This window comes from Oncorhynchus masou, chromosome 30, assembly GCF_036934945.1.
Source record: "Oncorhynchus masou masou isolate Uvic2021 chromosome 30, UVic_Omas_1.1, whole genome shotgun sequence".
In the NCBI taxonomy this organism is placed as follows: Eukaryota; Metazoa; Chordata; class Actinopteri; order Salmoniformes; family Salmonidae; genus Oncorhynchus; species Oncorhynchus masou.
In genome coordinates, this window is record NC_088241.1 from 56,485,445 (window position 1) to 56,512,821 (window position 27,377).

The 27,377-nt window shown below is 46.0% G+C and overlaps 1 protein-coding gene and 1 long non-coding RNA gene across 5 annotated transcripts in view; one reads left to right on the top strand and one right to left on the bottom strand.

Moving 5' to 3' along the window:
* The window catches only part of LOC135522848 (brefeldin A-inhibited guanine nucleotide-exchange protein 1-like), a 123,069-nt gene that overhangs the window by 24,430 nt on the left and 71,262 nt on the right, over positions 1-27,377 (bottom strand). For 3 of the 4 annotated variants that reach the window (XM_064949481.1, XM_064949483.1, XM_064949480.1), the window contains 10 exons: positions 18,269-18,584; positions 16,973-17,089; positions 16,512-16,768; positions 14,514-14,647; positions 10,546-10,780; positions 9,716-9,815; positions 9,468-9,607; positions 9,260-9,368; positions 1,103-1,304; positions 333-444 (listed from right to left, as the gene is read on the bottom strand). In XM_064949481.1, coding sequence (XP_064805553.1) covers positions 333-444; positions 1,103-1,304; positions 9,260-9,368; positions 9,468-9,607; positions 9,716-9,815; positions 10,546-10,780; positions 14,514-14,647; positions 16,512-16,768; positions 16,973-17,089; positions 18,269-18,584 — 1,722 coding nt within the window. The remainder of the gene's footprint in view (positions 1-332; positions 445-1,102; positions 1,305-9,259; positions 9,369-9,467; positions 9,608-9,715; positions 9,816-10,545; positions 10,781-14,513; positions 14,648-16,511; positions 16,769-16,972; positions 17,090-18,268; positions 18,585-27,377) is intronic. The other variant, XM_064949482.1, reaches the window with a different exon arrangement.
* On the top strand, positions 25,438-26,467 carry LOC135522849 (uncharacterized). The gene is made up of 2 exons (XR_010452727.1): positions 25,438-26,021; positions 26,140-26,467. It is a non-coding gene; the product is annotated as an uncharacterized LOC135522849 (long non-coding RNA).

Here is a 27,377-nt window from a genome sequence, read left to right on the forward strand (position 1 = left end):
AGCTAAGAGCCTTGGTGTTTCTATGGGATGGATGTGTTCTGCTCTGGGCCTGCAGCTGTGTGGAGGCCGGATGAGAGAGAGAACTGTGTAAACCTAGAGTTTAATGAGCTAGAATGGGTATTCGTATATTTACCACCCAGATCCCCTATTAGCTGTTACATTCGCAACAACCACTCTACACTACTAAATCACAATGGACAGGTTAAAAGGTGAACGGTTCAGATAGCACAGAGCTGAATGAGGTAGAGGGGGTTTATTTGGATCCACACAAGTCAAATGAAATGCAGATAACTGAAATAGATTGGTTAAACAGATTTCAAAAGGTTCTTTACCGAGTCCAGCCTCTCCTCCTGGTGCAGGAACTGAGCGAGGTCCTCCGGGGTGGTTCCCAGCATACCTTGCTCCTGGAGGTACTGGACACCCCTCTTTGGTTTCTTGTTGAACCTGACCACGGATCAGAGAACAGAGACAGTGCTACAGTATGCTTACGACAGTATGCTTACTAAGGTGGAGAAGGAAGTTGCCTTCCAGAGCCATAGTCTATCATTTATATGTTGTCCTAATTACATTAACTAACTCATTCATAATTGGCAAATTAATCAATGGCATTAATTGATAAATGAAGTGCCAGGGAGAAATAAAAAAAATAAAACAAACAGGACAACTTCCCTCACTAGAAGGACAGGAGTTGTGCACCCCTGGGTGTGAATATATTCAGCTGTCAATACAGGATAAGGTGAATATATTTAGCTGTCTATACAGGATAAGGTGAATATATTCAGCTGTCTATACAGGATAAGATTAATATATTCAGCTGTCTATACAGGATAAGGTGATTATATTCAGCTGTCTATACAGGATAAGGTGAATATATTCAGCTGTCTATACAGGATAAGGTGAATATATTCAGCTGTCTATACAGGATAAGGTGAATATATTCAGCTGTCTATACAGGATAAGATTAATATATTCAGCTGTCTATACAGGATAAGATTAATATATTCAACTGTCTATACAGGATAAGGTGATTATATTCAGCTGTCTATACAGGATTAGGTGAATATATTCAGGTATACAATATAGCAGCACTAGTCTGGCTTACAGGTCGATGCCCTGCTCGATGATCTCCTTCTGTTGTTTGAGAACCTCAAACTGCTCTGGGTTGTCTGTCCCTGACATCTGTGTACTGTAGCTCCCGATGCCCGACGAGGCTGTGGAGTCCAGGGAGTTGATGCTTCCGTAGCGGTTGATGGTCTCTGGGGCCTTCGTCTCATTGGTCTCCTGCTCCGAGGGCTTCTCCTGACCTGGGGAGGGAGAAGAACATTGAACAATCAATGGTCTGAGAGAGATGAGTAAAAACCGTAGTTGGTGTTAGGACCCCAACACAATCAGCAATCCAGCACAGCCAAGCAAGCCAACACTAAATGTTTTCAATTGAAACATACAGTACCAGTCAACAGTTTGGATACACCTTCTCATTCAAGGGTTTTTCTTTATTTGTACTATTTTCTACATTGTAGAATAATAGTGAAGACATCAACACTATGAAATAACACATTCCGAATCATGAAGTAACCAAAAAAGTGAGATTCTTCAAAGTAGCCACCCTTTGCCTTGATGACAGCTTTGCACACTCTTGGCATTCTCTCAACCTGCTTCATGAGGAATGCTTTTCCAACTGTCTTGACGGAGTTCCCACATATGCTGAGCACTTGTTGGCTGCTTTTCCTTCACTCTGCGGTCCAACTCTTCCCAAACCATCTCAATTGGGTTGAGGTCGGGTGATTGTGGATGCCAGGTCATCTGATGCAGCACTCCATCCGTGCTTCTACACCTGCATTGCTTGCTGTTTGGGGTTTTAGGCTGGGTTTCTGTACAGCACTTTGAGATATCAGCTGATGTACGAAGGGCTATATAAATAAATTTGATTTGATTTGATCCATCACTCTCCTTAGTCAAATAGCCCTTACATGGCCTGGAGGTGTGTTGGGTCATTGTCCTGTTGAAAAACAAATGATAGTCCCACTAAGCGTAAACCAGATAGGATGGCATATCGCTGCAGAATGCTGTGGTAGCCATGCTGGTTAAGTCTGCCTTGAATTCTAAATAAATCACAGACAGTGTCACCAGCAAAGCACCCCCACACAATCACACCTCCTCCTCCATGCTTCACAGTGGGAACCACACATGCGGAGATCATCCGTTCACTTACTCTGCATCTCATAAAGACACAGTGATTGGAACCAAAAATCTCCAATTTGGACTCATCAGACCAAAGGACAGATTTCCACTGAGCAATGTCCATTGCTCATGTTTCTTGGCCCAAGCAAGTCTCTTCTTATTATTGATGTCCTTTAGTAGTGGTTTCTTTGCTGGAATTTGACCGTGAAGGCCTGATTCACACAGTCTCCTCTGAACAGTTGATGTTGAGATGTGTCTGTTACTTGAAGTATTTATTTGGGCTGCAATCTGAGGTGCAGTTAACTCTAATGAACTTATCCTCTGCAGCAGAGGTAACTCTGGGTCTTCCTTTCCAAAAATTCTTGAAACGTTCCAGATTGACTGACCTTCATGTCTTACAGTAATGATGGACTGACGTTTCTCTTTACTTATTTGAGCTGTTCTTGCCATAATATGGACTTGGTCTTTTACCAAATAGGGCTATCTTCTGTCTTCAATATTATTCTACAATGTAGAAAATATTAAAAAGAAAGAAAAACCCTGGAATTAGTAGGTGTGTCCCAACTTTTGACAGGTACTGTTTTTTTCATCAAACTTTTAGCCAGTTCAGCCTTGAGTTTCTAGATCCAGGTCTCTGGGAGTTCAGCAATAGTGGGAGGGACACTGCACTGCTGAGAGAAAGACAACATGATGAACCAGAGGCTTTGTCTGGTGGTATATTGTCTGCACACACACACACACACACACACACACACACACACACACACACACACACACACACACACACACACACACACACACACACACACACACACACACACACACACACACACACACACACACACACACACACACACACACACACACACACACACACACACACACACACACACACACACACACACACACACACACACACACACACACACCACACACACCACACACACACACACACAGGATCTTAATTTGAGCCAGTTTGCTTCAGCAGGAAAATTATTCTGCAGCAACAGGAAATGTGAATTATTATGTGGATTATAATTAATGGACATTTTTGTTTGGGGTTGATACATTTTTCACAAGGAAAAATCAAGTCTGAAAGTGGAAATGACAAACTTCAGAAGCCTTTTTAAACCTCAAATACACTACAAGTTTGACATTTCCTACAAAAGTGCGATCAAATGAAGATCGTACATCTGCACACGCACACAACAGGCAATAAAAAAGGTCAGTTATCTAATAAACCAGGCGGGCTGCAGATGAAGCAGTTTACAGTATGTATAACATGGAGGTAGTGTTGTGTAACATGGAGGTAGTGTTGTGTAACATGGAGGTAGTGTTGTGTAACATGGAGGTAGTGTTGTGTAACATGGAGGTAGTGCTGTGTAACATGGAGGTAGTGTTGTGTAACATGGAGGTAGTGTTGTGTAACATGGAGGTAGTGTTGTGTAACATGGAGGTAGTGTTGTGTAACATGGAGGTAGTGTTGTGTAACATGGAGGTAGTGTTGTGTAACATGGAGGTAGTGATGTGTAACATGGAGGTAGTGTTGTGTAACATGGAGGTAGTGTTGTGTAACATGGAGGTAGTGTTGTGTAACATGGAGGTAGTGTTGTGTAACATGGAGGTAGTGTTGTGTAACATGGAGGTAGTGTTGTGTAACATGGAGGTAGTGTTGTGTAACATGGAGGTAGTGTAACATGGAGGTGTGTAGCATGTAACATGGAGGTAGTGCTGTGTAACATGGAGGTAGTGTTGTGTAACATGGAGGTAGTGTTGTGTAACATGGAGGTAGTGTTGTGTAACATGGAGGTAGTGTTGTGTAACATGGAGGTAGTGCTGTGTAACATGGAGGTAGTGTTGTGTAACATGGAGGTAGTGTTGTGTAACATGGAGGTAGTGTTGTGTAACATGGAGGTAGTGTTGTGTAACATGGAGGTAGTGTTGTGTAACATGGAGGTAGTGCTGTGTAACATGGAGGTAGTGTTGTGTAACATGGAGGTAGTGTTGTGTAACATGGAGGTAGTGTTGTGTAGCATGTAACATGGAGGTAGTGCTGTGTAACATGGAGGTAGTGTTGTGTAACATGGAGGTAGTGTTGTGTAACATGGAGGTAGTGTTGTGTAACATGGAGGTAGTGTTGTGTAACATGGAGGTAGTGCTGTGTAACATGGAGGTAGTGTTGTGTAACATGGAGGTAGTGTTGTGTAACATGGAGGTAGTGTTGTGTAACATGGAGGTAGTGTTGTGTAACATGGAGGTAGTGTTGTGTAACATGGAGGTAGTGCTGTGTAACATGGAGGTAGTGTTGTGTAACATGGAGGTAGTGCTGTGTAACATGGAGGTAGTGTTGTGTAACATGGAGGTAGTGCTGTGTAACATGGAGGTAGTGTTGTGTAACATGGAGGTAGTGCTGTAACATGGAGGTAGTGTTGTAACATGGAGGTAGTGTTGTGTAACATGGAGGTAGTGTTGTGTAACATGGAGGTAGTGTTGTGTAACATGGAGGTAGTGTTGTGTAACATGGAGGTAGTGTTGTGTAACATGGAGGTAGTGTTGTGTAACATGGAGGTAGTGTTGTGTAACATGGACGTAGTGTTGTGTAACATGGAGGTAGTGTTGTGTAACATGGAGGTAGTGTTGTGTAACATGGAGGTAGTGTTGTGTAGCATGGAGGTAGTTCTGTGTGTGTAGCCTGAGGGGACAGAACAGGGCAGAACAGGCAGGTCTGATGCTACTGTTCTGTGGGTGAATCAGGTCCATGGTGGTTGTCTGGCTGTAAGAGACGTTGTACGTTGGTAAGGGATCTAATTACCCATCGGAAACTCTCTAAAACATTCAGGACATCATCAGGGTAATGTGAGCTGGCAGTGTGCTTCCTCCACTCAACAACTTCATAGAGCAGAGCACATGGTAGAGGAGGAGGGTGGCAGAGCCAGGGTAGAGGAGGAAGGTGGCACAGCCAGGGTAGAGAAGGAGGAGGGTGGCATAACCAGGGTAGAGGAGGAAGGTGGCACCGTCAGGGTAGAGGAGGAAGGTGGCACAGCCAGGGTAGAGGAGGAAGGTGGCACAGCCAGGGTAGAGGAGGAAGGTGGCACAGCCAGGGTAGAGAAGGAGGAGGGTGGCATAACCAGAGTAGAGGAGGAAGGTGGCACAGCCAGGGTAGAGGAGGGTGGCATAACCAGGGTAGAGGGAGGAGGGTGCACAGCCAGGGTAGAGGGATGAGGGTGGCACAGCCAGGGTAGAGGGAGGTGGGGGCACAGCCAGGGTAGAGGGAGGAGGGTGGCACAGCCAGGGTAGAGGGAGGAGGGTGCACAGCCAGGGTAGAGGAGGAGGGTGGCACAGCCAGGATAGAGGAGGAGGGTGGCACAGCCAGGGTAGAGGATGAGGGTGGCACAGCCAGGGTAGAGGGAGGTGGGGGCACAGCCAGGGTAGAGGGAGGAGGGTGCACAGCCAGGATAGAGGAGGAGGGTGGCACAGCCAGGATAGAGGAGGAGGGTGGCACAGCCAGGGTAGAGGGAGGTGGGTGGCACAGCCAGGGTAGAGAAGGAGGAGTGTGGCACAGCCAGGGTAGAGGGAGGTGGGTGGCACAGCCAGGTTAGAGAGAGGAGGGTGGCACAGCCAAGGTAGAGGGAGGTGGGTGGCACAGCCAGGTTAGAGAGAGGAGGGTGGCACAGCCAAGGTAGCAAAACTCTCTTCAATGTTTACTAGTTCTAATCACAATGTACAGTATAACCAGTGGTGTTTTTGTCCCATATTGTACACAGAGCTGGCTTAAAAAACTCTAAATCTATCCAGAACCTACAGCGTTTGAAAGCAAGTAACATGAGATTATGCAAATGAAAGGTAGATAAGGCATCTAAATAACACTCACAGTACTAGTCACAGCCACCGTAGCCCCCTCCACACTCTAATCTAGGTCCCAATGACCCCTACTGTTGCAACAGCAACCAGTCTACCAAACACTCCACACCTTTCTGCCATTACCTGCTCTTCCTGTGAAGTCAGTCAACCAGAGAACAAAGAGGAAAAGACCGAAATTAAGAGAAAGTGGAGAGGTATTATCTATGTAATGATGTAAAAACACGTTTTCAGAAACACAATGCATTAGCTGAGCTACAGTATCTACATGGAAATTAGGATGCACTTTCACTGACTCAGAAAAACACATTTTGTAACCTAAAAGCGTAGGAGACTAGTCACAGCAGCCAATACCAAGACATACTGTCTACTTCGGCATGGTCACTAAATGAGTTGGCACTAGCTGTATGGTGACTTCGGCATGGTCACTAAATGAGTTGGCACTAGCTGTATGGTGACTTCGGCATGGTCACTAAATGAGTTGGCACTAGCTGTATGGTGACTTCGGCATGGTCACTAAATGAGTTGGCACTAGCTGTATGGTGACTTCAGCATGGTCACTAAATGAGTTGGCACTAGCTGTATGGTGACTTCGGCATGGTCACTAAATGAGTTGGCACTAGCTGTATGGTGACTTCAGCATGGTCACTAAATGAGTTGGCACTAGCTGTATGGTGACTTCGGCATGGTCACTAAATGAGTTGGCACTAGCTGTATGGTGACTTCGGCATGGTCACTAAATGAGTTGGCACTAGCTGTATGGTGACTTCGGCATGGTCACTAAATGAGTTGGCACTAGCTGTATGGTGACTTCAGCATGGTCACTAAATGAGTTGGCACTAGCTGTATGGTGACTTCGGCATGGTCACTAAATGAGTTGGCACTAGCTGTATGGTGACTTCGGCATGGTCACTAAATGAGTTGGCACTAGCTGTATGGTGACTTCGGCATGGTCACTAAATGAGTTGGCACTAGCTGTATGGTGACTTCAGCATGGTCACTAAATGAGTTGGCACTAGCTGTATGGTGACTTCGGCATGGTCACTAAATGAGTTGGCACTAGCTGTATGGTGACTTCGGCATGGTCACTAAATGAGTTGGCACTAGCTGTATGGTGAATTCGGCATGGTCACTAAATGAGTTGGCTCTAGCTGTATGGTGACTTCAGCATGGTCACTAAATGAGTTGGCACTAGCTGTATGGTGACTTCGGCATGGTCACTAAATGAGTTGGCACTAGCTGTATGGTGACTTCGGCATGGTGACTAAATGAGTTGGCACTAGCTGTATAGTGACTTCGGCATGGTCACTAAATGAGTTGGCACTAGCTGTAGGTGACTTCGGCATGGTCACTAAATGAGTTGGCATTCGCTGTATGGTGACTTCAGCATGGTCACTAAATGAGTTGGCACTAGCTGTATGGTGACTTCAGCATGGTCACTAAATGAGTTGGCACTAGCTGTATGGTGACTTTAGCATGGTCACTAAATGAGTTGGCACTAGCTGTATTGTGACTTCAGCATGGTCACTAAATGAGTTGGCACTAGTTGTATAGTGACTTCGGCATGGTGACTTACCCCTGTAGCAGTAATGCTGTTTGTTAGTTCTGCTGCCTTCCGTGACTTGGTAAAGTTAGCTCTCTGAGTGCCAGAAGGTAGCCTGAGGCTAGCCTTGTAGAGATCCTCTCTAGGGGGATATGTGGGCATAGCTGGCACCCCTCTCAGAGCCTCTACTTCCCTGCTTCCTTCCTTGCCTTCGTTAAAGCTCTCTTTCCCTCCCATCATTAGAGCCCTCCCTTCCTACTTGGTTAAAGGATCGAACAGGAATGATTCCTCTCAGCTCATTCTGAAGCAAGCCAGGGGTCTTATCCAGGAGCACTGACAGAGGGTCTGTCTGTCGCACCATGGCTTTTCCTCATCAGGCGGTTCAGGGTATTGAGTTAGCCTGCCCTGCCCTGGTGTATTAGCCTGCCTGTATTGTATTAGCCTTTCAGTGCTGCTGAGGGAGAGACTGTCCTGTCAGGGTCTGACTGGGCTAGCCACACTGATGGATGCTAGCCATCAATCTCTTTCTCAGGGTCTGACTGGGCTAGCCACACTGATGGATGCTAGCCATCAATCTCTTTCTCAGGGTCTGACTGGGCTAGCCACACTGATGGATGCTAGCCATCAATCTCTTTCTCAGGGTCTGACTGGGCTAGCCACACTGATGGATGCTAGCCATCAATCTCTTTCTCAGGGTCTGACTGGGCTAGCCACACTGATGGATGCTAGCCATCAATCTCTTTCTCAGGGTCTGACTGGGCTAGCCACACTGATGGATGCTAGCCATCAATCTCTTTCTCAGGGTCTGACTGGGCTAGCCACACTGATGGATGCTAGCCATCAATCTCTTTCTCAGGGTCTGACTGGGCTAGCCACACTGATGGATGCTAGCCATCAATCTCTTTCTCAGGGTCTGACTGGGCTAGCCACACTGATGGATGCTAGCCATCAATCTCTTTCTCAGGGTCTGACTGGGCTAGCCACACTGATGGATGCTAGCCATCAATCTCTTTCTCAGGGTCTGACTGGGCTAGCCACACTGATGGATGCTAGCCATCAATCTCTTTCTCAGGGTCTGTGCTAGCCATAATAATGAACGCTAGCCTTCTCTCTCAGGGTACAGTATTGAATTAGCTTTCCCTCTCAGGGTCTGTACAATCTGTAGGCTACTGATGAATGCTAATGGCTAGTCTTCTGTCTCAGGGAATATGCTATAGCTGTATTGATGAATACCACTCTTCCCTCTAACCCCAGTTAACGCTAGTGATGAACGGTAGCCTCAGGCAGGTTTGACTGAGAGTAAAGCCTTGGTCGTCTTCCCTTTGCTCATAGTTTTACCATTCTACAGGAAAAGGTAGATAAGCACAATATGCCCCCATGCATCAGCGGCTATAAATATGGTAAATACACACTCTAGGGTTCCACCATTGCTGATGTGGAGAATTGAAGTTCTAGGATGTGGGAAGTCAGAGTGATGTAAGTGGAATATATCAAATACACTCTAAATAGTGGAGGACTCCAACTGTGCATCCAAACCCTTTGATCCTCCACAAAGAAGCAGGCAGAACGGTGCACTTGAAGAATGGCTAAACAGTTTTCCTCGGAATCTAAATCCAACCCAGTGGCACAACAGTCCCCACCAGCCTCAGGGTAACTGAAGTTTGGTCAGTCTCTTACCAAGGCTGGTCTGGGAGTTGGGGTTGACATACTGGTCTTTACTCCACTCTACCATACACTTCAAGATGGACACCAGACACTCCAGGCCTTTCTTCCTCAGGGTCAACTCCTGGTGGGAACAGAGAAATGTTACATCAACTTTAGAGCAATATACATGTACCAAATACACAAAGAAATACACTTTTCAATAGCCATTGGTCAGTCTTACTTGGAGTGGTGTTGTGCCGAGCTCGTGGCCTGCCCGGCCCTGTGCGATCTTTGAGAGGTCATTCACCAGCCTCTCAAAGATATTAGCAGCATTCAAGTCACAATCATAATTCACATAGATATCCACCACACCCTGGGCATCTGAGGGAGGAGACATGGGATAGTTGGTACTTGACTTGTAATTGACGTTGATGCGCTGTACCACAGAGAGCAAATTGACACCACACACACACACACACACACACTCACCTGCACATATTCTGGTGAGGGTCTGTATGACCATCCATTTATGGTCGTAGGAGCTTGTGGACGTCTCCAGAATGTACAGGAAAATCTCCTTGAAGAACACCTGCGCAGCGAAACAAACCGTGACAGTTAAAGATACAAAGAGGCCGAGATGAAAAAAGCTTCATGAATCTTCATTTACAGAACTATCCACTGTAACAAAGCCATAAACACATACATCTCACTGCAGGCTGACCGCTCAACTATGAAATCATAACATCTCAACCAACAACATCTGTCTCCGGAAAAGACGATGATTTCCTTCATGGCCACAAACAGTCGCGGGTAGATTAAGTCATCAACTTCAGCATGAGGAAATATTACAACCAGACCACTGTGGAAGTGGACTACAAATCAGAAGCAACAGCTAACAGGTAATACTGAAACTCAATCGCACTGAGACAGAACTACATTACTGTGCCCCTCTGATCAACTTCATCTCCCATTAATCACCTGTGTCAGGTGCCTGCTGTATTGAGAGCTGAGAGGTTTACAACATTGGGAGAGGGAACAGGAGAGATTGGCATTTGGGGATAGGACAGCTATTCAGCGATAGAACAGAACAGTGTCTCGGCCTGCATGTCGATGGGTTTTCAAGTAAGACAAGAAAGGAGGAATATTAGAAGCAATATGAAAGAGGAATATATGGTTTGTGACTTTGGGGAGGAAGATAAATACTATTTGGACTAATAGCTGGTCAGGTAGCTCAGTTAGTCCCCCATAATGGAACAAAAAAACTAAATCAGCAGCTTAATCTTTTGCGACAGAGGAAAAACCTAAATGTAGGTAGCTACCTCAATCTGCATCTTGAGGTGGGTCTTGAAGTGGGAGAGGAGGGTGAGGAAGATGGAGAGCGAGAGCGAGAAGACCTCTGGGATGGAGGAGACGCCGTTCTTAGACAGCGCCACACACAGGTACTGCTTGATGGCGTTGATGAACATCTCGTTGGTCTTGAAGACGGGCCCCGCGTTCTGCAGGATGGACAGCAGCAGCTGGAGGGACAGCACCTTGGAGCGCAGCTCGTGGGACCTGGCAGGAGACCGAAAGAGGCATCGATTCAGACTTCTAACATTCAAGTGCAACAGGAATAAGAATTCTTTATATGTTCAGTAGCCAAACATTGTCAAACGTTGGAGATAGAAATGCCATGAATAGAGTTCAAACCCCCGAGCTGACAAGGTACAAATCTGTCGTTCTGCCCCTGAACAGGCAGTTAACCCACTGTTCCTAGGCCGTCATTGAAAATAAGAATTTGTTCTTGACTGGTTAAATAAAGGTTAAAAAAAAAAAAAATGTGACTCCTTATTCTAAATGTCAGAGATGTTTGTTCCAGCATATTTATATCTGAACGCTCCAAAATGTTGTGCCTGTTGAATTTTCCCTTGATTTATACCATATGCCATCAATCAGCTTAATATGCACATGAAGTGACCCCTGATAATGTATGTATTATTGTGGGATGAAGACAGAGATCAGGGGTGGACTAGGACCAAAAATGGCCCAGGCATTTCTAACACATCGGCCAATTATTTTTTCTTGAGGCCGCTACACTGGCCCATTTTCCCTTGAGGATCCCATTATTAGCCAGATAATTATCATTTTGGACAACGACAACAAACAACAATTTATTCAGGCCCTTAGACCGAAATGCCAGATAGCCAGCCCACCCCTGACAGAAATGCATCAATAACAGGTGCTCTGTGAGACACCATCTGATTCATCAGTTATTAGCAGCACTTCCTGGTTGACCCACAACTGACAGAGAATCCTAATGGTCTGGTGGCAGTCAGGGGATCTGGGGATGTCCGCCTAATGTCTGCCTCTAATGTCCACCTCTATACTAAGACCTAGCGAGATGAGCTGGAGCTGTTTTCCTTTTCCAATAACATTTCCAATTATAGATCTGCACATACAAACACCATATGTTACAATGTAGAGAAGGCATATTTCCGTAATAGGTCATTATAGTTAGATAATTATATTGTCCATTTCCCCTATCCATAAGTCCGACCCGTATTTCTAAACAGCTGTATGATAGAGGACCTGGAACCCAAAATATGTATTCATTTGCAGTGACTGGCTTCCTATCTGTAATGCTCCCAAGCCCTCCTCCACAGACAGACTGATATTAATGTAGCATACAGAAATATAGTGCATTCGGAAAGTATTCACACCGCTTGACTTTTTCCACATTTGGTAATTTACAGCCTTATTCTAAAATGGGTTATAAAAAATGTCCCTCTCAATCTACACACAATACCCCATAATGACATCACAATACGCATCATGACATCATAATACCCCATAATGACATCACAATACCCCATGTCATCACAATACCATATAATGACAAAGCGAAAACAGGCTATTAGAAATGTTTGCAAATTTAAAAAAAGAAATACCTTATTTACATTAGTATTCAGACCTTCGCTATGAGACTTGAAATGGAGCTCATGTGCATCCTGTTTCCATTGATCATCTTTCAGATGTTTCTACAACTTGATTGGAGTCTACTTGTGGTAAATTCAATTGATTGGACATGATTTGGAAAGGCACACACCTGTCTATATAAGGTCCCACAGTTGACAGTGCATGTCAGAGCAAAAACCAAGCAATGAGATCAAAGGAATTGTCCGTAGAGCTCTAAGACAGGATTGTGTCGAGGCACAGATCTGGGGAGGGTACCAAAACATTTCTGCAGCATTGAAGATCCCCAAGAACACAGAGGCCTCCATCATTCTTAAATGGAAGAAGTTTGGAACCACCAAGACTCTTCTTAGAGCTGGCCGCCCGGCCAAACTGAGAAATCGGGGGAGAAGGCCCCTTAGTCAGGGAACCCGATGGTCACTCTGACAGAGCTCCAGAGTTCTTCTGTAGAGATGGGAGAACCTTCCAGAAGGATAACCAACTCTGCACCACTCCACCAATCAGGCCTTTATGGTAGAGTGGCCAGACGGAAGAAACTCCTCAGTAAAAGGCACATGACAGCCCACTTGGAGTTTGCCAAAAGGCACCGAAAGACTCTCAGACCATGAGAAACAAGATTCTCTGGTCTGATGAAAACAAGATTGAACTCTTTGGCCTGAATGCCAAGTGTCACGTCTGGTGGAAAACTGGCACCGATTGAACATCTCTGGAGACCTGAAAATAGCTGTGCAGCAACGCTCCCCATCCAACCTGACAGAGCTTGAGAGGATCTGCAGTGAAGAATGGGAGAAACTTCCTGAATAGAGGTGCCAAGCTTGTAGCGTCATACCCAAGAAGACGTGAGGCTGTAATCGCTACCAAAGGTGCATTAACAAAGTACTGAGTAAAGGGTCTGAATATTTATGTGAATGTGATATTTAAGTTATTATTTTTTTCAAGTACATTTTCTATAATGTATAAAAACCTGTTTTTGCTTTGTCATTATGGGATATTGTGTGCAGATTGATGAATAAAAAAACAACGATTTAATCAATTTTAGAATAAGGTTGTAAAGTAACAAAATGGAAAAAGTCAAGGGGCCTGCAGCGCAAGGGAAACCTGACAACTTTATAATTTCAGCTTGGCCCGGAGAAGGGAAGCAGGGTACCTTTTCAGTGCAATAACAAATCAACCATTTGAACCATAGAAAATCCAAAGGAACAAAACATACCTGAGCCATGAACAACACGACAAATGACCTTGGGCATGTTTTCAACATTTTTAAATGTATATATGCAAAACATAAATCATATGTGTGGTGTTCATAGTCAGTGGGTTGAACTGAACATGCCATGCAGCCTTGGAGTTTGATAACTTCCCCATTTGACTGTTGAGGACTGTCGATTTGTGCTTCCTTAAAGCCAATTTGAAGTGACAAAAAAACAAGGTAATAAGGCAAACTTTAATATTTTATTAACAAATTACAACAGCAAGATTCAATACTGATTTGTAATCCCTAAAAAGACATGTTCAAAGCATCTGTTGTAAGTTACACAGCTATAAAGCAGGTCTCCTGTGTGTCGTCCGGGTATCACCAGAGCCAGTCATGGAGTAAATCTCTCTGTGGGTGAAAAGGCGCTCTGTCTTACAGACACTGAGCACAGCCCTTCCTCTGGTGGCACAGCCATCCTCCCTGTCACCCCTGACAAAGGCCTGTGATAAACAGGGATCCATTCCACCATTGTCTCGAAGACGGAACATCTTTCGTGTTCTTAGACAGAACTCTGACAACACTATAGGAACACTGGGCCAGAACTCTCACTCGCCAATGCGGATAGAGTGTTAGGCCACATGGGCCATTGGGAGAATGATGGCGATGGGAACTGAGACAGTCAGAATTGAGTTACCATACAGAAACCAGATTCAGGAAATCCTGTTATGTAAAAACTGCTATCAGATCCAGCAAATCAGATGCTTCTTTGGCTGTAACGGGCTGGGAAATGCATACAGAAGAACACCGAAATGTAATCTCCCTTATATTGGATCAAAGCAAAATCTGATTAGATATTTTTCCCTTGTAATTTCCTGTTCTACAGAGGGAGAAAAAACAGGGAGCACAGGAAGCGATACCCAACCAATAATCATCTAAGTGATGCTTCATCCAAACACACACCAACCATCACAACACTCCCAACTAATAACTAGGCTACCCTCCACAAGACATGATTCAACTAAGGAACACACTCCAAAAATGAACCTGTAATAGCCTATTTACTAGGTAATACATCTACTATCCTCTATTCAATTCTCTAAAACCAAGCAATAAGAACATTCCTGATACAGGAACTCAACTTACTTTGGGTCTGGTGGTCCATCTGACAGAGGCTTCATAGACAGCTTGCAGAGTGATCTAAACACTAGGAAGGCATCCTTCTGGAGAATATGGGAGAACTTAGCACCTGGTACTGGGCCTGTGGTCGCCCCCGACTCCTAACGCAGAAACACAAACAGATGGTCTACATCAAAAAAGTTGAATCAAGAGTCAATTATCAAGAGTCAATTATCATCCAAAATGAATCCCCCATTTGACAAAAAGAGTGTGAAATAAATGCTTCCAATTAATGTATCTGTTCAACCTTGATCGTGTAAGATTGTAAATCGTACACTCTTAGAAAAGAGGGTTCCAAAAAGGATTATTCGCTGTCCCCATATGAGACCACTTTTTGGTTCCAGGTAGAACCCTTTTTGGTTCCAGGTAGAACCCTCTGTGGAAAGGGTTCTACATTCAAATCAAAAGGGTAGTACCTGGAAACAAAAGGGTTATACTTGGAACCAAAAACGGTTCTTCAAAGGGTTCTCCTATGGGGACAGCTGAAGAACCCTTTTTGGTTCTAGAGTGTAGATAATTAGTGCTCAAATATCGCTATAATAACCTGAGGAACTAGAGGAGATAGCCTATGAATCATGTTGGAATCAACCCCAGCAGACTGGAAGACAGACACTCTGATTCAGAGGAACTGAGAGGAGATAATCTATGAATCATGTTGGAATCTACCCCAGCAGATTGGAAGACAGACACTCTGATTCAGAGGAACTGAGAGGAGATAATCTATGAATCATGTTGGAATCTACCCCAGCAGACTGGAAGACAGACACTCTGATTCAGAGGGACTGAGAGGAGATAATCTATGAATCATGTTGGAATCAACCCCAGCAGACTGGAAGACAGACACTCTGATTCAGAGGAACTGAGAGGAGATAATCTATGAATCATGTTGGAATCAACCCAAGCAGACTAGAAGACAGACACTCTGATTCAGAGGAACTGAGAGGAGATAATCTATGAATCATGTTGGAATCAACCCAAGCAGACTAGAAGACAGACACTCTGATTCAGAGGAACTGAGAGGAGATAATCTATGAATCATGTTGGAATCAACCCAAGCAGACTAGAATACAGACACTCTGATTCAGAGGAACTGAGAGGAGATAATCTATGAATCATGTTGGAATCAACCCAAGCAGACTAGAAGACAGACACTCTGATTCAGAGGAACTGAGAGGAGATAATCTATGAATCATGTTGGAATCAACCCAAGCAGACTAGAAGACAGACACTCTGATTCAGAGGAACTGAGAGGAGATAATCTATGAATCATGTTGGAATCAACCCAAGCAGACTAGAAGACAGACACTCTGATTCAGAGGAACTGAGAGGAGATAATCTATGAATCATGTTGGAATCAACCCCAGCAGATTGGAAGACAGACACTCTGATTCAGAGGAACTGAGAGGAGATAATCTATGAATCATGTTGGAATCAACCCCAGCAGACTAGAAGACAGACACTCTGATTCAGAGGAACTGAGAGGAGATAATCTATGAATCATGTTGGAATCTACCCCAGCAGACTAGAAGACAGACACTCTGATTCAGAGGAACTGAGAGGAGATAATCTATGAATCATGTTGGAATCAACCCCAGCAGACTAGAAGACAGACACTCTGATTCAGAGGAACTGAGAGGAGATAATCTATGAATCATGTTGGAATCAACCCCAGCAGACTGGAAGACAGACACTCTGATTCAGAGCGGTTGGGTTAAATGCTGAAGATCCCACTTTCCCTTTATGACTGCAGCAGCAGAGGGATTGAATAACCCTCAGCTCTTTAATTCCTCATGTTACTAATGACTTCCATGTTCCTTTTTACAAATTGATAAGCCCTTTAAATGCAATAAAAAAAGTTCTCAGACTGGGTATTTAAACAGTTTTCTTTGTCTGTTAAAACAGACACCCATGCTAGCACAAAATCACTTTGTAGAGCAAAGTGACAGTCAGGTCAATCCCTCTCACCTGTGTATCGGAGCAGACAGACAGCCTGTCGTCGGGCAGTGACGGGGTGAAGCTGGCAGAGATGGGCGTGCCGGGGATTCCGTTGGCATGGACATTCTCGCTGTCGCTGCCCAGCGCCCCCTCGTCTTCCGCCACTTCTGTGACCTCTGTTACCTTGGTGATGACCTCAGCGGGTTCCATAATTTCTGTGGGCTGCTTGGTCTCGCTAGCAGGCTCCTTGGCATCTGAACACAGATGAGCAGGGTTCAGGCAGTACCCTTTGGAGTGGTTTAGTATGCAAGGGTCAAAATAGCACTGAGACACACAGCTCTCTCTCTTTCTAGATAGGACAAACAAGTAAATACACAGTAATGCCTAAACTCTCCAGACTTCTCATTCTAAAATTATTTTGTATCAACAAAAGTCAATTGTTGACTTAACTGACCGCAGACACAAATGTGATTTCAGATGCATAGAGTTACCTCCAACGATGGTGTTGACGACTTCCTGTAGGATGCTCTGGACGATCTCCTGGGCTTTCTCCTCATAGTTAGGCTCCTCCTCCTCTACTGCTATCTCTTGGTCACGCTGAGCAGCACCTTGAACAGAACACAAGTAAAACTTTAGTCAAAGTCCATTTAAAAGAACCTGAATACACTTAAAAAATGTAAGATGGGAAACAGTGAATTGACAGATTGAGTAAAGAATGTGTTTTCTCTGAGTGAGACTGAGCATTAGCCTTTAATACTGTAAATGTCAATGTTGACCAGATAAACAGTAGTCACTGGTATCGCTACCACATCTTCCCTGAAGACATTGTGCGTGGATGTGTGTTTGTGTTGAAAGCAGTGAGTAATTTGGAAACAAAATGATTATTGAATCTTTGGATGAGTCTTTTTCTCACTCTCAATCTCTTTTCTATGCCTTCTCTCATTCAGTCACTAATGAAAGCACTTATGGGCTGCATTACCACCGAGTGCATTACCACCTAAAGAGAAAGCTGTCTCATCAAATGCTAATTTAACACAGACAAAATATTTTGTCCCAGAGTTCTGCCAATATTGAGTACACAAAAATGTCAAGGTTGAGGCTTTGTTACTGTCTAAAGCAGCCAAGGTACTAGCCGAGCACAATACCCCTGTCTTTCCTCAAACACACTGCAAAGTACTGAGCGAGAGGGAAATTCTTTGTCTGTTTGACCTTGAACATGACTGCCTATATGACTGCCTATATGACTGCCTATATGACTGCCTATATGACTGCCTATATGACTGCCTATATGACTGCCTATATGACTGCCTATATGACTGCCTATATGACTGCCTATATGACTGCCTATATGACTGCCTATATGACTGCCTATATGACTGCCTATATGACTGCCTATATTTGTGAGTCTGAGTGTGTCCCTGTCTGTCTGTCTGTCTGTCTGTCTGTCTGTCTGTCTGTCTGTCTGTCTGGCTGGCTGTCTGGCTGGATGGCTGTCTGTCTGTCTGTCTGGCTGTCTGCCTGTCTGTCTGGCTGTCTGGCTGGATGGCTGTCTGTCTGTCTGTCTGGCTGTCTGCCTGTCTGTCTGTCTGGCTGTCTGCCTGCCTGCCTGTCTGTCTGTCTGCCTGTCTGTCTCTCTCTCTGTCTCTCTGTCTGTCTGTCTGTCTGTCTGGCTGGCTGCCTGCCTGTCTGTCTGTCTGGCTGGCTGTCTGCCTGTCTGTCTGTCTGTCTGTCTGTCTGTCTGTCTGTCTGTCTGGCTGGCTGTCTGTCTTTTCTAAGGTGAAACTCACACTGTGCTGCTGCTGCCTCTGTCTGATGGTTCTCTGCTGTGCTGAACTCAGAGCCATTCTCTGGGTCTGGCCTCTCATACACCATCCCATGTTCCTCCTGCTCCTCCTCCGTGGCCCCCTGGGCTGGGGTAGGAGTGGTGGGGGTGGAAGTGGGCGTGGGTGTAGAGGGGGTGGTGGGGCCGTTGGCCTCTCGGGGAGGGCCCTTGGCTGGGAGGTAGATGTGCTGCTGGAGCTGGGGTGAGTCCGGTGCCTGTTGCTGGGTGACTTGGGTGTGCTGCCGGGGCCTCTCCCTTTCCATCTGCTTGGCCTCCTGGAGCTACGGAGGGGGTAGAGGGGAGGAGGGGTACAGACGGGCGGACCCACACGCAGACACACACAGCCAGACCCAGGCCAACCCAGCGTAGCCACATACAACCAAACACACACAGACAAAGCCAAATGCACGCACACACACACACACACACACACACACACACACACACACACACACACACACACACACACACACACACACACACACACACACACACACACACACACACACACACACACACACATACACGCACACACACAGAGAAATGTGTTAACACATTGTACACAAAGTCATTATATCAATTCCCTCTCAAAGATTCCCGAAGGGATTTCCACCCCAATGTCAAGCAGCAACACTTCCCGATGTCAGATCAAGAAGCAACACACGGCAGGTTTGGAATCCCAGCTTTCCAGGCAGAGACATTAGAACACATATTCAGCATGGCTCTTAACATCAGGTCTGTCTAACATGTGTTCATGAATGACATGCTGTCAAAACAAGTATGAGGCAGAGCAGCTCACATGCTTATATAAACTGGGATATTTCAGTGCAGAACAGGAGGCATAGTAAATACTGCATGTTCTCCTGGTTGATGTGTCACTGATGTTGATGTGTATTGATGAGGAGACGTTGAATTACATCGAGAGACAGTTGTCTGAATTATAAATGTCTTCATATGATTCCTCCACATTGGATATGAAGATATAAATATACACATCATAAACATTTCTAACAGAATACAATGGAAAACATTATAAAATTTGTTCTTCAGCCAAGCTATAACAGCCCCCTACACAGTATGAATCTATAACATCTCTCTATAGTAGCCCCCTACACAGTATGAATCTATAACAGCTCTCTATAGCAGCCCCCTACACAGTATGAATCTATAACAGCTCTCTATAACAGCCCCCTACACAATATGAATCTATAACAGCTCTCTATAGCAGCCCCCTACACAATATGAATCTATAACAGCTCTCTATAGTAGCCCCTACACAATATGAATCTATAACAGCCCCCTACACAATATGAATCTATAACAGCCCCCTACACAATATGAATCTATAACAGCCCCCTACACAGTATGAATCTATAACAGCTCTCTATAGTATCCACTACACAGTATGAATCTATAACAGCCCCCTACACAATATGAATCTATAACAGCCCCCTACACAATATGAATCTATAACAGCCCCCTACACAGTATGAATCTATAACAGCTCTCTATAGTAGCCCACTACACAGTATGAATCTATAACAGCCCACTACACAATATGAATCTATAACAGCTCTCTATAACAGCCCCCTACACAGTATGAATCTATAACAGCCCCCTACACAATATGAATCTATAACAGCTCTCTATAGTAGCCCACTACACAGTATGAATCTATAACAGCCCCCTACACAGTATGAATCTATAACAGCTCTCTATAGTAGCCCACTACACAGTATGAATCTATAACAGCTCTCTATAGCAGCCCCCTACACAGTATGAATCTATAACAGCTCTCTATAGCAGCCCCCTACACAGTATGAATCTATAACAGCTCTCTATAGTAGCCCACTACACAGTATGAATCTATAACAGCTCTCTATAGCAGCCCACTACACAGTATGAATCTATAACAGCTCTCTATAGCAGCCCACTACACAGTATGAATCTATAACAGCTCTCTATAACAGCCCCCTACACAATATGAATCTATAACAGCTCTCTATAGTAGCCCCCTACACAGTATGAATCTATAACAGCTCTCTATAGTAGCCCCCTACACAATATGAATCTATAACAGCTCTCTATAACAGCCCCCTACACAATATGAATCTATAACAGCTCTCTATAACAGCCCCCTACACAATATGAATCTATAACAGCTCTCTATAGCAGCCCACTACACAATATGAATCTATAACAGCCCCCTACACAATATGAATCTATAACAGCTCTCTATAGCAGCCCACTACACAATATGAATCTATAACAGCCCCCTACACAATATGAATCTATAACAGCTCTCTATAGCAGCCCACTACACAATATGAATCTATAACAGCCCCCTACACAATATGAATCTATAACAACTCTCTATAGCAGCCCCCTACACAGTATGAATCTATAACAGCTCTCTATAGTAGCCCCCTACACAATATGAATCTATAACAGCTCTCTATAGTAGCCCCCTACACAGTATGAATCTATAACAGCTCTCTATAGTAGCCCCCTACACAATATGAATCTATAACAGCTCTCTATAGCAGCCCACTACACAATATGAATCTATAACAGCCCCCTACACAATATGAATCTATAACAGCCCCCTACACAGTATGAATCTATAACAGCCCCCTACACAGTATGAATCTATAACAGCCCCCTACACAATATGAATCTATAACAGCCCCCTACACAGTATGAATCTATAACAGCTCTCTATAGTAGCCCCTACACAGTATGAATCTATAGCAGCCCCCTACACAATATGAATCTATAACAGCTCTCTATAGTAGCCCCCTACACAATATGAATCTATAACAGCTCTCTATAGTAGCCCCTACACAGTATGAATCTATAGCAGCCCCCTACACAATATGAATCTATAACAGCTCTCTATAGCAGCCCCCTACACAGTATGAATCTATAACAGCTCTCTATAGTAGCCCCCTACACAATATGAATCTATAACAGCTCTCTATAGTAGCCCCCTACACAATATGAATCTATAGCAGCCCACTACACTGTCACGGTTCATGAATCCACTGCCTCCGTCTCTCTTTCTCTCTCTCTCTCTCTCTCTCTCTCTCTCTCTCTCTCTCTCTCTCTCTCTCTCTCTCCAGTGTTTGTGTGGGCGTGGTTTCCCAATCTCGGCCTGATTGTCTGCGCCAGCTGGAACCACTTATCTTCCCTTTATATGTTCTGTTACCAGTGTTTCTTGTTGTCAGATCGTTGTTTCTTCTCTGAGGTTGTGGCGTGTGTCCGTGCTCTTCTCTTGTGTGGATTCTGCTGTGCTCCTTCCTACTCATCTGGACACACTCCCTGGTTTTCTCAGCACGTTATGATCGGAAGATGCGCCCGAGTTCCTGGGTCGGATTCCTTCTGAGTACAGTCTGTCTGTCATGTTGCTGCTGTGAACTACATTCATTAAAACCATCGTTGCTTGCATCTTGCATCCGCCTCTGTGTTGTAACAGAACGATCTGACCAGACCATGGATGCAGCGAGTTCAACGAGTCTGACCGAATTCCTTTCCCGCAGTATCACGAGAATGGATCAACAAGAGGAGAACATCTCCAGCACAGGTCGTGCAGTACAAGCCCTTTCGACGCAGGTATCCCAGCTGACCCAACAATTGCAACATCTGATGGGTTCCGCTGCGCCACCTACACCGGCAGTTCAACCCGCCCCGCCAGAGCCGGATTCCCAGCTAGAGCCACGGCTACCGACACCAGAGGGTTATTCAGGTGATCCTGACTATTGCAGAGCCTTTCTTACGAGATGTTCCATGCATTTCTCGTTGCAGCCACGGACCTTCAACCGTGAACAGTCTAAGGTAGCATTCGTACTCACACTGCTATCAGGCAAAGCGTCTCTCTGGGGAACGGCGGTGTGGGCGAACCAGGACCCATGCTGCACCTCTTTCCAGACACTCTCCGAGGAGATGAGAAGGGTCTTCGATCGGGCCGTGGCGGGTAGGGAGACGGCCAGACTACTCGCTGACCTTCGCCAAGGAGACCATTCAGTATCGGAATACTCCATCCAATTCCGCACTCTGGCCGCTGAGTGTCAGTGGAACGAGGAGGCGCAGTGGGACATGTTCCTGCATGGGCTGGAGGACCGGATCCAGAAGGAGATTTATGTTCTGGACCTTCCCAGGAGTTTAAATGGACTAGTGGAACTAGCCCTGAGGGTCGACGCTCGTCTGAGTCGTATTGGCCGCCGAGCATGCCCTAACAGACCGTATAACGACACGGAGGGCTGGCATGCCAGCGTCGGGAACACGGCCAGTTCAGCCTCCGCTCACGAACCCATGCAGCTGGGGAGAGCTCGCCTCTCCCGGGAAGAGAGGGAGAGGCGGAGATCCCAAGGACTCTGTCTCTACTGTGGTAGAGCGGGCCACTTTATCCACTCCTGCCCGGTAAAAGATCAGGCCCGGTAGTAAACATGAGGCTACTATCGGGTGGTGTCACCACAGAGAAGACCTCATCATCTACTCTCCTCCCGGTAAGACTAAGATGGGCCACCCACACGCACGACACCCAAGCCTTACTGGACTCAGGAGCAGAGGGTAATTTCATGGACTTCAAGCTCGCTCACAAACTCCAGATCCCTATCACCTCACTCACGCACAAGATATCCGTCAACGCTCTCAATGGTCAAGAACTCCCCAACATTTCTCACACCACTGAACCTATCACACTCATCACTTCTGGCAATCACACTGAGACACTATCATTCCTACTCATGGACTCACCCCTTGCACCATTAGTTCTCGGCCACCCTTGGCTCACCCAACACAACCCCAGAGTTGACTGGGGTCATAACTCTATATCCATGTGGAGTAACAAGTGTCTTGAGTCCTGTTTAGTGTCTGCTTGTTCGTCTGTGTCTGATTCTGTGTTTCTAGAGGAGGCAGTGGATTTGTCTAACGTGCCCGTTGAATACCTCGACCTGAAGGAGGTGTTCAGTAAGTCCCGTGCTGCTTCCCTTCCTCCGCATCGTCCTTATGACTGTGCAATAGAATTATTGCCAGGTGAGTCTCCGCCTAAAGGCAAGTTATATTCACTTTCTGTTCCTGAGAGGGAGGCTATGGAGAGATACATCTCTGGTTCTCTGGCATCTAAATTCATTCGTCCTTCCTCTTCTCCAGCGGGGGCGGGGTTCTTCTTTGTGGGGAAGAAGGACGGATCTCTGCGTCCTTGCATTGATTACCGTGGGTTGAATAACATCACAGTGAAGAATACCTATCCCTTACCGTTGATGTCCTCAGCCTTTGAAAGGTTACAGGGAGCATCCGTGTTCACTAAGTTGGATTTACGTAATGCATATCATTTGGTTCGCATAAGGGAGGGGACGAATGGAAGACCGTTTAACACCCCCAGAGGGCACTTCGAATATTTGGTCATGCCTTTTGGGCTATCCAACTCCCCAGCGGTTTTCCAGGCACTCGTCAATGACGTGCTGAGAGATATGATTGATCAGTTCATATATGTTTACCTGGATGACATACTGATTTTTTCTTCTTCTCTCCAGGAACACGCTCAACACGTCAGACGAGTGCTTCAGAGGTTGCTGGAGAATGGACTTTTTGTCAAGGCGGAGAAATGCATTTTTCATGCACAATCCGTTCCATTCCTAGGTTACATCGTCTCGACTGAAGGTATTCGCATGGATCCCGACAAGGTTAAGGCTGTGGTGGATTGGCCAAGCCCAGATTCCCGTAAGGCCCTACAGAGGTTTCTGGGATTCGCCAATTTCTACCGGCGTTTCGTTCGCAACTTTAGCCAGATAGTCGCTCCTCTTACCGCCTTAACCTCTCCCAGAGTGACGTTCAGGTGGTCCGATACAGCCGAGGCTGCATTCGCCAAACTCAAGAGCCGCTTTGTTTCGGCTCCTATCCTCATAGCTCCCGATCCCTCGCGTCAGTTCGTGGTGGAGGTGGACGCTTCAGAGGTGGGGGTAGGTGCGGTACTTTCCCAACGTTCCTCTTCTGACGACAAGATGCACCCTTGCGCGTTCCTTTCCCATCGGTTATCACCTGCGGAACGCAACTACGACATTGGCAACAGAGAGTTGTTGGCAGTGAAGTTAGCACTGGAGGAGTGGCGCCATTGGTTAGAGGGTTCGGGGGTACCTTTTATAGTTTGGACCGATCACAAGAATTTGGAGTATATCAGAACCGCCAAGCGACTCAACTCCAGGCAGGCGCGGTGGGCACTCTTTTCGGACGTTTTGACTTCTCTCTCTCGTATCGCCCGGGTTCCAAGAATGTCAAACCCGATTCCCTTTCTCGCATTTTTGACCATTCCGAACGCCCATCCACTCCCGAGTGCATCCTACCCGGGACCCTAGTGGTCTCCACACTCACATGGGAGGTTGAATCGAGGGTCAAAACGGCCTTAGAGGGGGTCACGCCTCCGCCCGGTTGCCCGCCTAATCGGTTGTTTGTGCCGGAGGGGTGTCGGTCCGATGTTATTCGGTGGGGGCACTGCTCCAACGTAGCGTGTCATCCAGGAGTCAGCCGCACTAGCTTTTGGTTAAGCAACGCTTTTGGTGGCCATTGATGGCTCGTGACATTCACAGTTTTGTCTTGGCCTGCTCGGTTTGTGCCACTGGGAAGACTTCTAATCGACCCCCAGATGGGTTACTCCAACCGCTGTCGGTCCCTTCGAGACCCTGGTCCCACATCGCGCTAGATTTTGTTACCGGCCTCCCGCCCTCCCAGGGCAAGACGGTTGTTTTGACCGTGGTGGACCGGTTCTCGAAGGCGGCTCATTTTATTCCCTTGCCTAAATTACCATCTGCCAAGGAGACAGCGGTAACTGTCGTGGATCACGTCTTTCGCTTACATGGCCTGCCGATGGACGTAGTTTCTGACCGGGGCCCCAATTTGTGTCCAAGTTTTGGCAAGAGTTTTGTAGGTTACTGGGAGCGAGTGTCAGCCTGTCTTCAGGGTTTCATCCCCAGAGCAACGGTCAAACGGAGAGGGCCAACCAAGATTTGGAGAGAGTGTTGCGATGTTTGGTTTCTAAGAACCCCTCTTCCTGGAGTCAACAACTCTCTATGGTTGAGTACGCTCACAATTCGTTGCCAGTGGCAGCCACGGGTCTCTCTCCATTTGAGTGTAGTTTAGGTTACCAGCCACCTATCTTTCCCAGTACGGAGTCCGAGGTCACTGTTCCCTCCGCTCACGCTTTCATCCAGAGGTGCCGTCACGCATGGAGCAGAGCCCGTGAGACTCTTCTCCGGGTGGGGGCGCGCACCAAGGCTAAGGCCGATCGCCACCGGTCGAAGCCTCCGGTATACGTCGTTGGCCAAAGAGTGTGGCTTTCTACTAAGAACATTCCACTCCGATCCGTTTCGAACAAGCTTGCCCCCAAATTTATCGGCCCGTTCAGAGTCACCAGGATCATTAGTCCGGTGGCGGTCCGGCTCAAGCTTCCTCCGGCGTATAGGAGAATTCATCCTACCTTTCATGTGTCTAAAATAAAACCTGTGTTTCAGGCACGCATTAACCCGCCGGTCCCGGTTCCCCCGCCGCCACGACTTGTTGATGGGGAGACCACCTTTTCTGTCAATCGTATTTTGGACTCTAGAAGGAGGGGACGCGGATTCCAGTACCTGGTGGACTGGGAGGGTTACGGCCCGGAGGAGAGAAGTTGGGTACCTGCTAGGGACATTCTGGATCACTCCCTTATCGATGATTTCAATCGACAGGTAAATTCGCCTGGGAACGCCAAGAGGCGTTCCTAGGGGGTATTGTCACGGTTCATGAATCCACTGCCTCCGTCTCTCTCTTCTCTCTCTCTCTCTCTCTCTCTCTCTCTCTCTCCAGTGTTTGTGTGGGCGTGGTTTCCCAATCTCGGCCTGATTGTCTGCGCCAGCTGGAACCACTTATCTTCCCTTTATATGTTCTGTTACCAGTGTTTCTTGTTGTCAGATCGTTGTTTCTTCTCTGAGGTTGTGGCGTGTGTCCGTGCTCTTCTCTTGTGTGGATTATCTGCTGTGCTCCTTCCTACTCATCTGGACACACTCCCCTGGTTTTCTCAGCACGTTATGATCGGAAGATGCGCCCGAGTTCCTGGGTCGGATTCCTTCTGAGTACAGTCTGTCTGTCATGTTGCTGCTGTGAACTACATTCATTAAAACCATCGTTGCTTGCATCTTGCATCCGCCTCTGTGTTGTAACATACACAGTATGAATCTATAACAGCTCTCTATAACAGCCCCCTACACAATATGAATCTATAACAGCCCCCTACACAATATGAATCTATAACAGCCCCCTACACAGTATGAATCTATAACAGCCCCCTACACAATATGAATCTATAACAGCCCCCTACACAGTATGAATCTATAGCAGCCCACTACACAATATGAATCTATAACAGCTCTCTATAGTAGCCCCCTACACAGTATGAATCTATAGCAGCCCACTACACAATATGAATCTATAACAGCTCTCTATAGTAGCCCCTACACAGTATGAATCTATAGCAGCCCACTACACAATATGAATCTATAACAGCTCTCTATAGTAGCCCCCTACACAATATGAATCTATAGCAGCTCTCTATAGTAGCCCCCTACACAATATGAATCTATAACAGCCCCCTACACAATATGAATCTATAACAGCCCCCTACACAGTATGAATCTATAACAGCCCCCTACACAGTATGAATCTATAACAGCCCCCTACACAATATGAATCTATAACAGCTCTCTATAGCAGCCCCCTACACAATATGAATCTATAACAGCTCTCTATAACAGCCCCCTACACAATATGAATCTATAACAGCTCTCTATAACAGCCCCCTACACAATATGAATCTATAACAGCTCTCTATAACAGCCCCCTACACAATATGAATCTATAACAGCTCTCTATAGTAGCCCCCTACACAGTATGAATCTATAACAGCTCTCTATAGTAGCCCACTACACAGTATGAATCTATAACAGCTCTCTATAGCAGCCCACTACACAGTATGAATCTATAACAGCTCTCTATAGCAGCCCACTACACAATATGAATCTATAACAGCTCTCTATAGTAGCCCACTA